The 12,194-nt window shown below is 52.0% G+C and overlaps 1 protein-coding gene across 2 annotated transcripts in view; it reads left to right on the top strand.

Moving 5' to 3' along the window:
* The window catches only part of LOC137164657 (trifunctional purine biosynthetic protein adenosine-3-like), a 60,103-nt gene that overhangs the window by 43,154 nt on the left and 4,755 nt on the right, over window positions 1-12,194 (top strand). For both annotated transcript variants that reach the window (XR_010923148.1, XM_067565581.1), the window contains exons 20-21: window positions 1,316-1,431; window positions 2,142-2,353. Coding sequence is in view for 1 of the 2 variants with exons in the window: in XM_067565581.1 (XP_067421682.1) it covers window positions 1,316-1,431; window positions 2,142-2,353 (328 nt within the window). In the remaining variant the exon portion in view is untranslated. The remainder of the gene's footprint in view (window positions 1-1,315; window positions 1,432-2,141; window positions 2,354-12,194) is intronic.

Here is a 12,194-nt window from a genome sequence, read left to right as displayed (position 1 = left end):
AAGAAGTGTCCTGCTCCTGCTTCATTGCAGCAGCAGCAGAGGAAGGAAAGCAGGGTCCCCAGAGTTACTAAGCTCTTCCCATCCCACACAGGTGAATGAAAAAGGCTGGGGAGCTGGTTGATTCTGTCCAATGCAATGTTCCTGGTGGCATAGCTGTGCCAGAGTGTCAAGGAGCACGTGTTGTGTGGGTACAGACCCGAGGCAGCTTACTCCTTGCCAAGAATAGTAGGGGACCTGGGAGGGAGATTGTGAATTCTCAAGACGCAGTCTCCCTCCTGAGCTGCTCTAGGGGTATGACAGCACACTGCCCACCATTCTGGGCTTGAGTTAAAACCGTGAGGGAGCCCAAAGTGAATAGGGGTATTAGAATCTGACTCCCAGGCTACTTCTGTACTGCAATGAAAGACCCATGGTTGGCCCATATCAGCTGACTCGGGCTGCAGGGCAAAAAATACAAGTGTAAATACCCCCATTACACCTCCACCACCCCCGTGAATTTTCAGAGCTAGTGGTCTGCCTGAGCCTGAATGTCTGCACTGCTATTTTTAGGCCCGCAAGCCTGAGTCAATTGATGCAGACTCTGAGACTTGGTTCCATGGGTTTCTTGTTGCAGTGGAGACGTACGCAGAGAGACCAAGGTTCCTGTCACAGACACCCCCCCGCCCACCAGGGACTGGAATGCACACTCCATTGCCCTCAAACCCTCTGTCCTGTTAACAACCGGCCAATTCCTGAGGTGTCATTGAGAGGTTACTCATTTTTTATTCAGACCTTACTCAGACAAACCCCCTCACCACCACCACTGGAGTAATCTGTGTCACCCTTTGCCATCTGAAGATTACTTCTGTCTCTGCACTGGCACAATAGCAGCCCTGCAGAGCCGGCTCTCTCTCTCCCAGTTCCCCTTATGTACAGAGGTGTGAACTGGGTATGCAACTTAGGGGTAGAGGGAGCCTTCTGACCCCTTCCTCCCATCTGTGGCCATGGAGAGCAAGTGACTATCTTGCCCTTATCTGAAACCTCATTTTGCTTAGCTGGCAGCAGCAGCTGTACTTCGCTATCTTGGGCCCTGGAAACGTAATAGTTTAGGAAATATATTCTCATATCTGGCCACTCCTAACCCCACCACCTGTGCTTTTGCATTTTTCACGCACGTGCACCTTTGTAAGTTCTGACTGCTGTTCGAAGCCTTCCAGATTGTTGAATGACACCTAGTGCTCTGAGCTTTTGCTGACAGATATTTTATTAATTGACTATCATCTCTTTTTATTTTTAAAGAACTTCAGCTTAAATTTTCTATTTTTTATTATTTTAGGAAAAATTTTGAACGTTTGTCCATCGCTTTTACCTTCAGGCAAAGGGAGAAATACTCATAAGCAGGTGCTACAAGCAGGAGTCAAAGTCACTGGCTGTATGGTACATTTTGTACTTGTAAGTATTCTCCCTGCCTCTAAAAATTATTCTAACTCTAGGCAAATGATGAATATTAATTATTGTATCACAATAACAATGCATAAACGTTATCCAGATAACAAGAGTGTAATGCACTTGTACCTGGAAATACTGGAATTATTACAAAAAAAAATAGGAAGATTTGGGAATTGAATTTCTGTAGGAAGATTAGTTTAGGAATAAGACTGTGCAAATATGGGCCCCAGTCCATTAAAGATCCTATACATATAAATAATCCCATTGATGCCTTTCCCAAGTGATCCCTCCCTTACTATCACCTTATTTCTATTTCCCTGTTCTTATCCCCCTCCCTCGCCCTCCTTCTTAACCTCTCATTGTCCTCTAGCTCCAATAGAAGCTTGTCCCAGTCTTTCCTATCCTCAACAAATGGTCCCTCAACTATTTTTTAAATCTGCAGCTACCCCCATCTCTCCCTTTTATCCCTACTCATTGGCTGTATGGTCTACAACTGCATTGATTCCTTCTCCATCTGTGTCTAGGATCCCTTCAGTCTGTCTTCTGCCATCTCCACACTACAGAAAATGTTTTCACTAAGGTCTCTTAGTGACCCATTCTTGGCCAGATCTCAAGGCCTCTACACCATCCACATCCTCTTAGACTTTTCTGCTACTTTGGGTGCTGTCAGCCATCTTCTCCTAACAACAAATTTATAAATATTTCCCACTTAGGAGGAAGCTAGTACAGGAGCAGTGATTCTCCAGGAGCCTGTCTCTGTGAAAACAGATGATACTGAGGAGACTTTGTTGGAAAGGGTGAAAGAAGCAGAATGCCGAGCCTTTCCCGTTGCCTTGCAGCTGGTGGCCAGTGGAGTGGTGCAACTAGGAGCAGATGGTAAAACCTGCTGGAAACAAGGAAGCCAAAGCCTGAATCATTATGAAAGGTAAGATTGCATTTCCTCCACTACTACTACTCTGTAGCCATTACAGTATAATAGGCTACAGTCAAACCAATGAACATCATACTCAATACTCACTCATTTTGCTCTGTTTTCTCTTGTCCTGATTTCAGGCAGACTAGTTTCATATATTTAATTCACAACCATGATCTATCATCCCCAATCTACAGTTTGTTGTAGTTCCTTTGCTAAATCAGTGCTGGAACCTAAATTACCACCTCAGATGTTGGATTCCTGTGTGTTCAACTGTTTGGTTAAAGGAATATATATATTCATAAAGTAAAGAATTTATGGTGTGAAAATAACAATAGTTTATAAAGGAAATCTAGATGAATTCTAAGTAATCAGATTCCAGAAAACCATGAGCTTCACAAATCAAACCTATATGCATTGAAGTAAGGACAGTGGAACAAGCTTCCACTAGCCTTTCAACTGCCAAGGTCAGATCATAATTAGGGCCTTACTTGACAGATGAGGAAGATAGAGTGGAGTGAGGCAAGTTCCTATGGAAAAAGTGATAATTTTGTAGAAGGAGGTTGGCATCTCAGTTGTTATCTCCCTTCCACCACCATGGTTAGAGGTTCCTTGGTGGCTCTGTGCCTTCTCCCTGGTGGGTCTGTAGTTCCTTGTGATGAGGAGTGAGCCAGGTGGTTATGGAAGAGAAGGGGAAAAGAAGTGTTAATTTAATCAGTGATCAACTCCATCTGCCTGAGAAGTCAGAGCCAAATATTAGCACAACTAGGCTTAGACATTAGTCACATTTCTAGGATCAAAGCTACCACTACTAGTCGTTCCTGGGGTCCTGTTCTCAAATAGGTAAAAATGCGGCCAAAAAATTGGAAGTGCCCAATTTTATGGAAAACATGGAATTGTGTTTTCTGCAAAATCCCCTATTAATTATGGCCCATATTAAAGGCAGAGCCAGATGACAAATAGCAGACCCAAAAAACAGGGTTACTTACCAGTAACTGTTGTTCTTCGAGATGTGTTGCTCATATCCATTCCACTATAGGTGAGTGCGCGCCCCGTGCACGAGTCTGCGGAAGCTTTTTTGCCCTAACAACCCCGGCGGGTCGGCTCCAGCGCCCCCTGGAGTGGCGCGCGCATAGCACGGCATATAGGGCACTGCTGACCACGCGGGCCCTCAGTCCCTTCTTTCCGCCGACTCCGACAGCGGGGACGGAGGGCGGGTGTGGAATGGATATGAGCAACACATCTCGAAGAACAACAGTTACTGGTAAGTAACCCTGTTTTCTCTCTTCGAGTGGTTGCTCATATGCATTCCACTATAGGTGATTAGATAGCCATACCTTTGGTGGCGGGAAGGAATCACTGGCGAGAAACCCTTCTCAGCACGGCTCTGCCGACGGCTGCGTCCTCTCTTGCCTATTGCACGATGGCATAGTGAGAGGTGAAAGTGTGGACCGATGACCAGGTCGCTGCTCTGCAGATATCCTGCAAGGACACTCATTCCAGGAAGGCCGCAGAGGAAGCCTGGCCTCTGGTTGAGTGCGCCGTTACCGTCCCGGGAGCAGTACCTTCGCCCTCTCGTAACAGGTGCGGATGCAGGCGGTGATCCAGGTGGAGATGCGCTGGGTGGAGACAGGTGAGCCCTTCATGCGGTCCGCGACTGCGACGAACAGTTGCGTGGACTTCCAGAACGGTCTGGTCCGCTCTATGTAGAAAGCCAAGGCTCGCCTGACGTCCAGCGAGTGCCATCTCCGCTCCTCCTCCGAACCGTGCAGTTTAGGAAAGAACACGGGGAGGAAGATATCCTGGTTATAATGAAACTGGGATACCACCTTAGGCAGGAAGGCCGGGTGGGGTCTCAATCTCACTTTATCCGCATAAAAAACCGTGTAGGGGGGCTCCGAGGTCAAGGCTCTTAACTCGGAGACCCTCCTCGCCGATGTAATGGCTACTAGGAAGGCTACCTTCCAGGAGAGGACGACGAGTGGGCATGTAGCCATAGGCTCGAAGGGGGGGCCTGTGAGAATAGTAAGGACTAGGTTTAAGTCCAAGAGAGGTACAGGTTCGCAAACCTGAGGGAACAGCCTCTCTATTCCTTTAAGGAACCTGATGGACATTGGATGAGAGAAGATAGACCTCCCTTCCACGGGGCAATGGAAGGCCGAAATGGCCACCAGGTGTACCCTCAGAGAGGCCAGGGCTAGGCCCTGCATCTTTAGGTGTAGCAGGTACTCCAGAATGGCTTGTATGGTAGAGCCCAGCGGCAGGATGCCCCGTGACTGCGCCCAGCAACTGAAACGTTTCCACTTTGCGCGGTATACAACCTGAGTGGAAGGCTTCCTGCTTCCCAAGAGAATGCGCTGGACTTGCTCCGAACAAGCTCTTTCTCCCTCTGCTAACCACGAAGCCTCCATGCAGTCAGGTGGAGGGAGTCCAGGTCCGGGTGGAGCAGGCGACCCTGGTCCTGGGAGAGGAGATCGTAGCGCCTCGGGAGCGGGAGCGGCGTGGCGATGGATAGGTCGAGCAGCATACTGTACCAGTGCTGTCTCGGCCATGCCGGTGCGATCAGGATAATGTCCGCTCTGTCCCTCTTGATTTTCAAGAGGACCTTGGGAAGCAGTGGAACCAGGGGAAAAGCATACAGTAGTGGCCCCGACCAGTCTATCAGGAAAGCGTCCGAAATGGAGCCTTGCTCGCGCCCGCGTAGCGAGCAGAATATCGGGCATTTCTTGTTCTGTAACGTTGCAAACAAGTCCAGATGGGGAATACCCCACTTGCGGAAGAGCGACGCTGTAACCTCCTCGTGAAGTGACCATTCGTGGCGGGGTAAGAACGATCTGCTGAGGCGGTCCGCCTCGTCGTTCCGCACCCCTGGGAGGTGAGAGGCAACCAGATGAAAATCGTACCTCACCGCAAGGTCCCATAGTTGAATCGCCTCCTGACACAAGGCCAAGGAGCGTGCTCCGCCCTGTCTATTGATGTAAAACATCGCTGCGGTGTTGTCTGTGAGGACTTGCACCACCCTGCCCTTCAGGAAGTGGAGAAAAACCTTGCAGGCTAGGAGGACTGCACGGAGCTCTCGAATGTTTATGTTTATGTTTATGTTGCTTCTGTAGAGACCATCGACCTTGTGTACTGAGGTCGCCGGTCATCCGGGCCCCCCAACCAACATCGGAAGCATCTGTAATCAGCGTCACAGAGGGGACAAGGTCTGCAAATGGGACTCCGGTCATTACCTGTCTCGGGTCTGTCCACCAGTTCAGGGACGCTAGGACCTGGGGCGGGACAGTGACTACTCTGCTCAGTGAATGTCTGGCTGGGGCGTAAACTGAGGCTAACCACCCTTGAAGGGGCCTGAGTTTGAGGCGAGCCAGCCTCACCATGTATGTGCACGCCGCCATGTGCCCCAGCAGCTGGAGGCAGTGCCTGGCTGTCATCGTGGGGGACCTTTGTAACTGGGAAATAATGGTGGTCATGGTTTGGAACCGACGTAGTGGGAGGAAGGCTCTGGCCTGTACTGCATCTAGGGTGGCCCCGATGAATTCTATGCGCTGCACAGGGGTCAGCGTGGATTTCTGCTCGTTGATAAGCAGACCCAGCCTGTTGCATGTCGCGCACGTTAGGGCTAAGCTGTTTGTCACATGATCCCTGGACCGTCCCCGAAGCAGCCAATCGTCTAAGTAAGGGAAGATTTGAACCCCTCTGCGCCGCAGGTAAGCTGCTACCACCGCTATGCACTTTGTGAACACCCTGGGCGCTGAGGAAAGGCCGAAGGGAAGGGCCGAAAACTGGTAGTGGCCACCAGCTACCGTAAAGCGGAGGAAACGTCTGTGGCCAGGGAGGATAGGAACATGAAAATATGCGTCCTTTAAATCGAGGGCAGCATACCAATCCCCTGGATCCAGTGTGGGAATAATGGAGGCTAGGGAGACCATGTGAAACTTGATCCGTCTGACGAACTTGTTTAGACGGCGAAGGTCCAGAATAGGCCGGAGGCCTCCCTTTGCCTTGGGGATAAGGAAATACCGGGAATAAAACCCCCTGCCCCTTTCCGTAAGGGGGACTTCCTCTACTGCCCCTAGGCAGAGCAGGGAGTGAACCTCCTGGAGAAGGAGTTGCTCGTGAGAGGGGTCCCTGAAGAGGGATGGGGTAGAGGGAGAATCCGGCGGGAAGGCCGAGAGCTGCAAGGTGTAACCTCTCCGCACCACACTTAGCACCCAGCGGTCTGAGGTTATGCCCTGCCATTCTCGGAGGAACGGCCACAGCCTGTCTCTGAAAAGCAGGGTGTGATCCAGGTCGGCTATGAGAGCCATGGGAATGGGGGAGGTGCCACCCTTGAGCGTCCCATCAAAAGGGGTGCTTATTGTTTTCTGCGGCCCTGGCCGGGAACCCTTGGCAGGGCCTGGGTGGTCTCAACGGTTGGGCTGTCTAAACCGCTCCTGACCTCTCCTGGGTTGAGGTGGTCGAGGGGGCAGTCTGGCAGCGGGTTGCTGTGGCCTCTGAGGCTGCTGTCTGCCCTGGCGTCTCGTGGCTTGTGGCACGTATAGGCCCAAGGACCTCAGTGTGGCTCTTGAGTCTTTCAAGGTGTGTAATTTGTCATCCGTTTTATCCGAGAACAGGCCTGTGCCTTCAAAGGGCAGGTCCTGTATTGCCTGCTGAACCTCGGATAAAAGGCCTGAGGACTGTAGCCAGGACGATCGACGCATGACTACACCAGCAGCCATGGCTCTCCCCGCCGCGTCTGTCGCGTCACTGGCGGATTGCAGCATAGCCCCTCCCACCGTTGACCCTTCCTGGAGCAGGGTGTTAAAATCTGCTGCAAGGTCTTGGGGTAGGGCCAGCGCAAATCTCTGGAGTGACGACCAGAGATTTAGATTATATCGCCCCAAGAGAGCCTGATGGTTGGCTATGCGGAGCTGGAGAGCAGCGGTTGAGTAGACCTTTCTCCCAAAAAGATCCAATTTTTTATTTTCTTTGTTTTTGGGAGTGTTCGATTGGGCACCTTGTCTTTCCCGTTGATTAACAGCGTCCACCACCAGCGTGCCTGGGGCTGGGTGATTATAGAGGTACTCGAAGCCCTGCTGTGGGACGTAGTACTTCCTCTCCGCTGTTTTTGAAGTGGGAGCTACCGAGACTGGGGTCTCCCAGATAGGTCTGACCAGTTTCAACACTCAGTCATGTACCGGGAGCGCTACTCTAGACGGGCCTGCTGAGGCCGGGACGCCAAAGATAGGGTCCTCCTCCTCAGAGAGCTCCTTAAGATCAATTTTTAGGTTCTCCGCAAGCCTTTTTAAAAGTTCTTGGTGGGTCTTGAAATCGGGGAGCGGGGTCTCCGGTCCCTGTATGTTGTGTCAGGGGGAGAAGAGGAGGAAGACTGAGGCAGGGGACCCGTGGAGGGCCCTTCCATAGGGTCCGACTCTCCGTCCGACGATTGGTCGTCGCCCTGTGGACTCTTAGGTGGGGGAGGCGGTTGGGTCCTCATTGATGGGAGAGACCCAGTTCCCTGGGCTGTTTGTGGTGGCCAGGGTCCCCAGTAGGGCCATTGCCATGGCCCTTGCCCCCATGTCGGTACCGGGCCCGGTGCCGGGTATGAGGCAGCCCCTGTGTGGGCTGGGCTTGGAGTTCAGCGGCTCCTCTTATGTTGCCCCTTTGCTGGAGACAGGCTGCGTGACAAGGGGGAGTGGTCACGGTGATGCTTGCCATGCCGGCGGGGAGGAGAGTAACTGGAGGAAGATGAGTACCTCCGCCGTGCCTTGGTTTTATGGCGATGTTTGCCTGTGTGAACCCTGGGACTGCGTGAGCTGCGTCCTCTCTCAGGGCTATTGCGCGGTACCGGAGAGACCCCCGGTGCCGAGAGCTCCAGTGCCAGGGCCCGTGCCGGGTTACGTGAATGAGCTCGTGAGGTCTGTCGGTGCCGATGATATCGTACCGGGCTGTCTGTTAGAGACCTCGAGGAGCGTCGGCGGTGATGCCGTTCCCTGGGTACCTGGGATTGAGGACGCCGACGCGGTGCCGTGTCATCCCTCGGTACCGTATGTTGCGCCAGGGAGAGTGACTCCGATCTATATCGGTGCCGAGGACTGTCCCTGGGTACCGGGGACTGAGGGCGCCGATGGTGTGCGGGTGCCGCCGCCAGTGCCCAAGATTGTATCGGACTACGCAATCGGGAGCGTGTGTGGCGGTACCGGTCCCGTCCCCTCAGTACCAGAGAAAGATGATGACGCGGTGCCGGGGCATCTGGTGCCGAAGCGCGCGTTGGGCTCGGAGTCCGGGATTGCGATCTAGTCCGGCGGCTTGGTTTGTCATGCCGCCTACTGACTGACCAAGAGTGGCGTCTGTCTCCCTGCGCTGCTGTCGGGCTGTAAGCCGGGGATCTAAACCGGTGCCAGGCTTGTATGTGGGTCACCGGGATCCGTACCGGACTGTGGTCCGAAGATCGAGCTCTTGTCGGCACCGTGTCCTTTGGCACCGAGGATGGTTGGTGCTTGGAGCCCGAAGATGAGCGAGAGCGGTGCCGTGGCTCTTTCGGCTGGCCCTTCTCTCTCAATGTTGACCAGTGCCGGGGCTCCGCGGATCTCCCTTCCGAAGCAGAGCTGGAGTGACTGCCCCGGGAACCTCTGTACCGCCCCCGGTGCTGCGGTGTGGAGGAGCTTGACGACTCACGGTCGGAGCTGGGAGGGGGGGTTCTTGATTTCCCCCTCCCCGACCATCTGGGGGGAGACACCGAGTCCCGTCTCCTCTGCCCACCGGGGTAGCCCAGCGCGGGCTTACCCCGAGACGCGGTCCCTGAATCCCTCGGCCGCGGGAGGGACGGAGGCGTAGGCAAGGCCATGAGGGCTCATGCCGCTGCAAACGCCTCCGGAGTCGATGGTCCCTGCAGGGGCGCTCCCCCACCCCCCGGGGTTGAGGGAGGCTCCCTGCGAGGAGATGCCGGTGCCGGGGCGGTCTCGACGGCACGTGGCTGGTCTCCTGTATCACCCCCTGCTGTACCGGTTGCAGGAGGGAGTCCATAGTTGCGGCCACTGGCCGTTTCTTCTTTTTCAGTACCGTCTTCTGCAGTGCTGGTATCGGTGCCGATGTCGGTGCTGGAGGAGCGCTGCGCACCGACGAGATGCTCGGTGCCGTTGGTGACCTGGAGGGCTCCGAGTCGGGACGTAGTGCCGATTCCATCAGAATCGCCCGAAGGTGAGCGTCTCTGTCCTTTTGTGTGCGGGGTTTAAACGATTTACAGATGCGGCACTTATCTTTGTGATGCTGCTCCCCGAGGCATCGGAGGCAGTGATCATGTGGGTCGCTCACAGAGAAGACCTTTGAGCAAGCCGCACATGGCTTGAACCCCGTGGAGCCCGGCATGGCTCCTAGTAAAGCCCCTAGGGGCTAACTATTTACACTACACTATTTTCTACTATTTACACTAAAGGGTATAGTAACTATTTAAACAAAGAAAACTTAACTACAGATTAAGAGTCCAAGGTTGCTACTTGCGACGAAGCAAGGGGCAAGCGTTCCACTGACCGTCACAGGCGGAAAGAAGGAACTGAGGGCCCGCGTGGTCGGCAGCGCCCTATATGCCGCGCTATGCACGCGCCACTCCAGGGGGCGCTGGAGCCGACCCGCCGGGGTTGCTAGGGCAAAAAAGCTTCCGCAGACTCGTGCACGGGGCGTGCACTCACTTATAGTGGAATGCATATGAGCAACTACTCAAAGAGAGAAGCTAGCTTTAACAAGGGTAAATGACTTTGAGAGAAAATATTAAAAAATTGATTACATTCTTATCCATAAAGTAATCTTTATATTGTTTAAGTTCTCAGGGAGAACTTAAATTTCCCTAATCTTTCCTTGTCACGTTGTAAGGAGCATGTTTTGAAGGTATGTCAAGGCATCATCCAGTTTCTTGAATGGGAGGGATGGTTTCTGAAGATTTGAAAACATTACACAGAAGATGACTGGTATATATTGTAAGAATCTTTTGGATCTTGTTAAGCATAATGAGAAGGACTAGAAATGCACATTTTTTAGGTTTCTGATAGCAAGGACAAAGGATAATTTTTCCTTTGAATGACTGTGTGCACATACATTCCACTGTAAGTGTGTGCACGTCCAATGCACTTTCGCCATCCATTCCAGCAGGCTGTCCACATGTCTACCACTACCCTGCACTAAGCTGAGGGTATGAAGGACATGATAGCCACTTCCCTCTCCGTGCCTTCTTACCGCTCATGGTGGGAGTCGGAACTCCCCATCATTCCTGGGGAATTTAGTTAGCCAGGCTTTTAGAGGAATTCTTGTATTGATATATATATATTTAGTGTTAGAAATACTAGATCAATTAATTAGGCAGAGATTCTCAGGTCTCAAACATGTCATGTGCATGGCCATGACTCAGCTTGTGACTGATGCAAAAGTTGCCTAATCTGTTTAGGCAACAAATGTGAGGCACAAATGTCTTCTTTGTACTTCCTTCCCAACAAGAATAAAGAAACAAAGGGATTTCTGCCTTTAAAGTATATCTTCCCATAAAGGTGATGCATCCCTCTTCAGAGCCCAACCCTGAGCATGAGAGGACGGAGACTGCGTCCACGAGGAGTGCCCCGCCGGCAGCCTCTGCTTCCAAGCCAAAATTGGGTGAGAAATATCACTCGTCTTCAGTGGCCTTCTCAAACTGTTCAAAATCCTCCTCTCATCCTCAGACTGAAAAACCTTCAAAGTCTGTCTTCCTCTCACAGAAAGCCTCTGAAATGAAAGGTCTGGTCATAAGCAGCAGCCCTCACCAGCATCACTGATGGCCCTGATGGTGCCAGAGTAAAGACCAATGCCTTCCTGCCTATCAGACAGATCTTTGAGCCCAACAATATCAGGTCTGGCACCCCCAGCATTAGGGGATGAGCACTCACCTCTGTTGTTGGTGCTGTCGATGCCGCAGACATTCTGCATGGCAAAATACCTTTTGTCTCCCTCTCCTGTACTCTACCTTGTTACATCAGCTGGTGCTGACCATTCAACTTCATCGACCCTGCCAGCACCAGCAATGTAACTTACCACCATGGTTGCGACAGTTCCATCCACTTTGTGTGTGCTGCGCTGTCAACATTGACTCTCATCTGTCTGCATTCTGACCGCCCTTTCCCCCAGCACCAGTGGATACATCTTCAAGTGTGATGCCTTTGGGACAACACAATGTATTGCTGGTGCTGAGACCTTCCATTGATGCTTAGCGGGACTGCTTTGCCATTTACTGAAGGTTGTTTCCTCTTCAGACTCGACCCTGATAGACCCATACCTCTGGCAAGGTCTTTCAGGTCTCCATACAGACAATGTTGTGGAGAGACCCAAATTAGAGCAAGAACATTATTATAAAGATGTCCCAGTATAGAGCCATCCACCGTAGGCAGTACAAAGAGTGGAGGAAGTTCTCCTTGGCTCATTGGGCCCCTTGGCCTGCTTCAGGACCCATGTTGGCCATTCAATCCAGAAAGTCACCTACTCATGTACCTAATAGTGCCTAGAGATGATCCTTCTCCAAACCCACAACCACCTGGTCTATTGGATCTTACAGAGCAGAGGAGACTAGGGATATTCCTGCTCACCCCTGCAGTATCGCTTCCTCTTGGAGGACTTTAAAGTTTTTCAGGGCCACATTAGGAGACTGTCTTGCACAAGTTCTGCCTGTATCCTCAGAGATGTGGCCAATCTACACAAACTATTAGATGTCTCTCAAATTCTCTCTCCGCAAAGTGTTGCTCTTTCTATTAATGAAGCCTTGTTGGATCTCCCAAAGACCCTCTGGCAAACATCAGCCTACCTTCCAGTCACTGCCAAATGGGTGGACAGATGATACCAAGTCGCCTAGCAAAAA

This window comes from Emydura macquarii, unplaced genomic scaffold (genome assembly GCF_026122565.2).
Source record: "Emydura macquarii macquarii isolate MOO-44397 ecotype Brisbane River unplaced genomic scaffold, CSIRO-AGI_Emac_v2 contig_2681, whole genome shotgun sequence".
Classification (NCBI taxonomy): domain Eukaryota; kingdom Metazoa; phylum Chordata; order Testudines; family Chelidae; genus Emydura; species Emydura macquarii.
The sequence above is the reverse complement of the archived record's forward strand: the minus strand, read 5'-3'. Positions and strand labels throughout refer to the sequence as shown.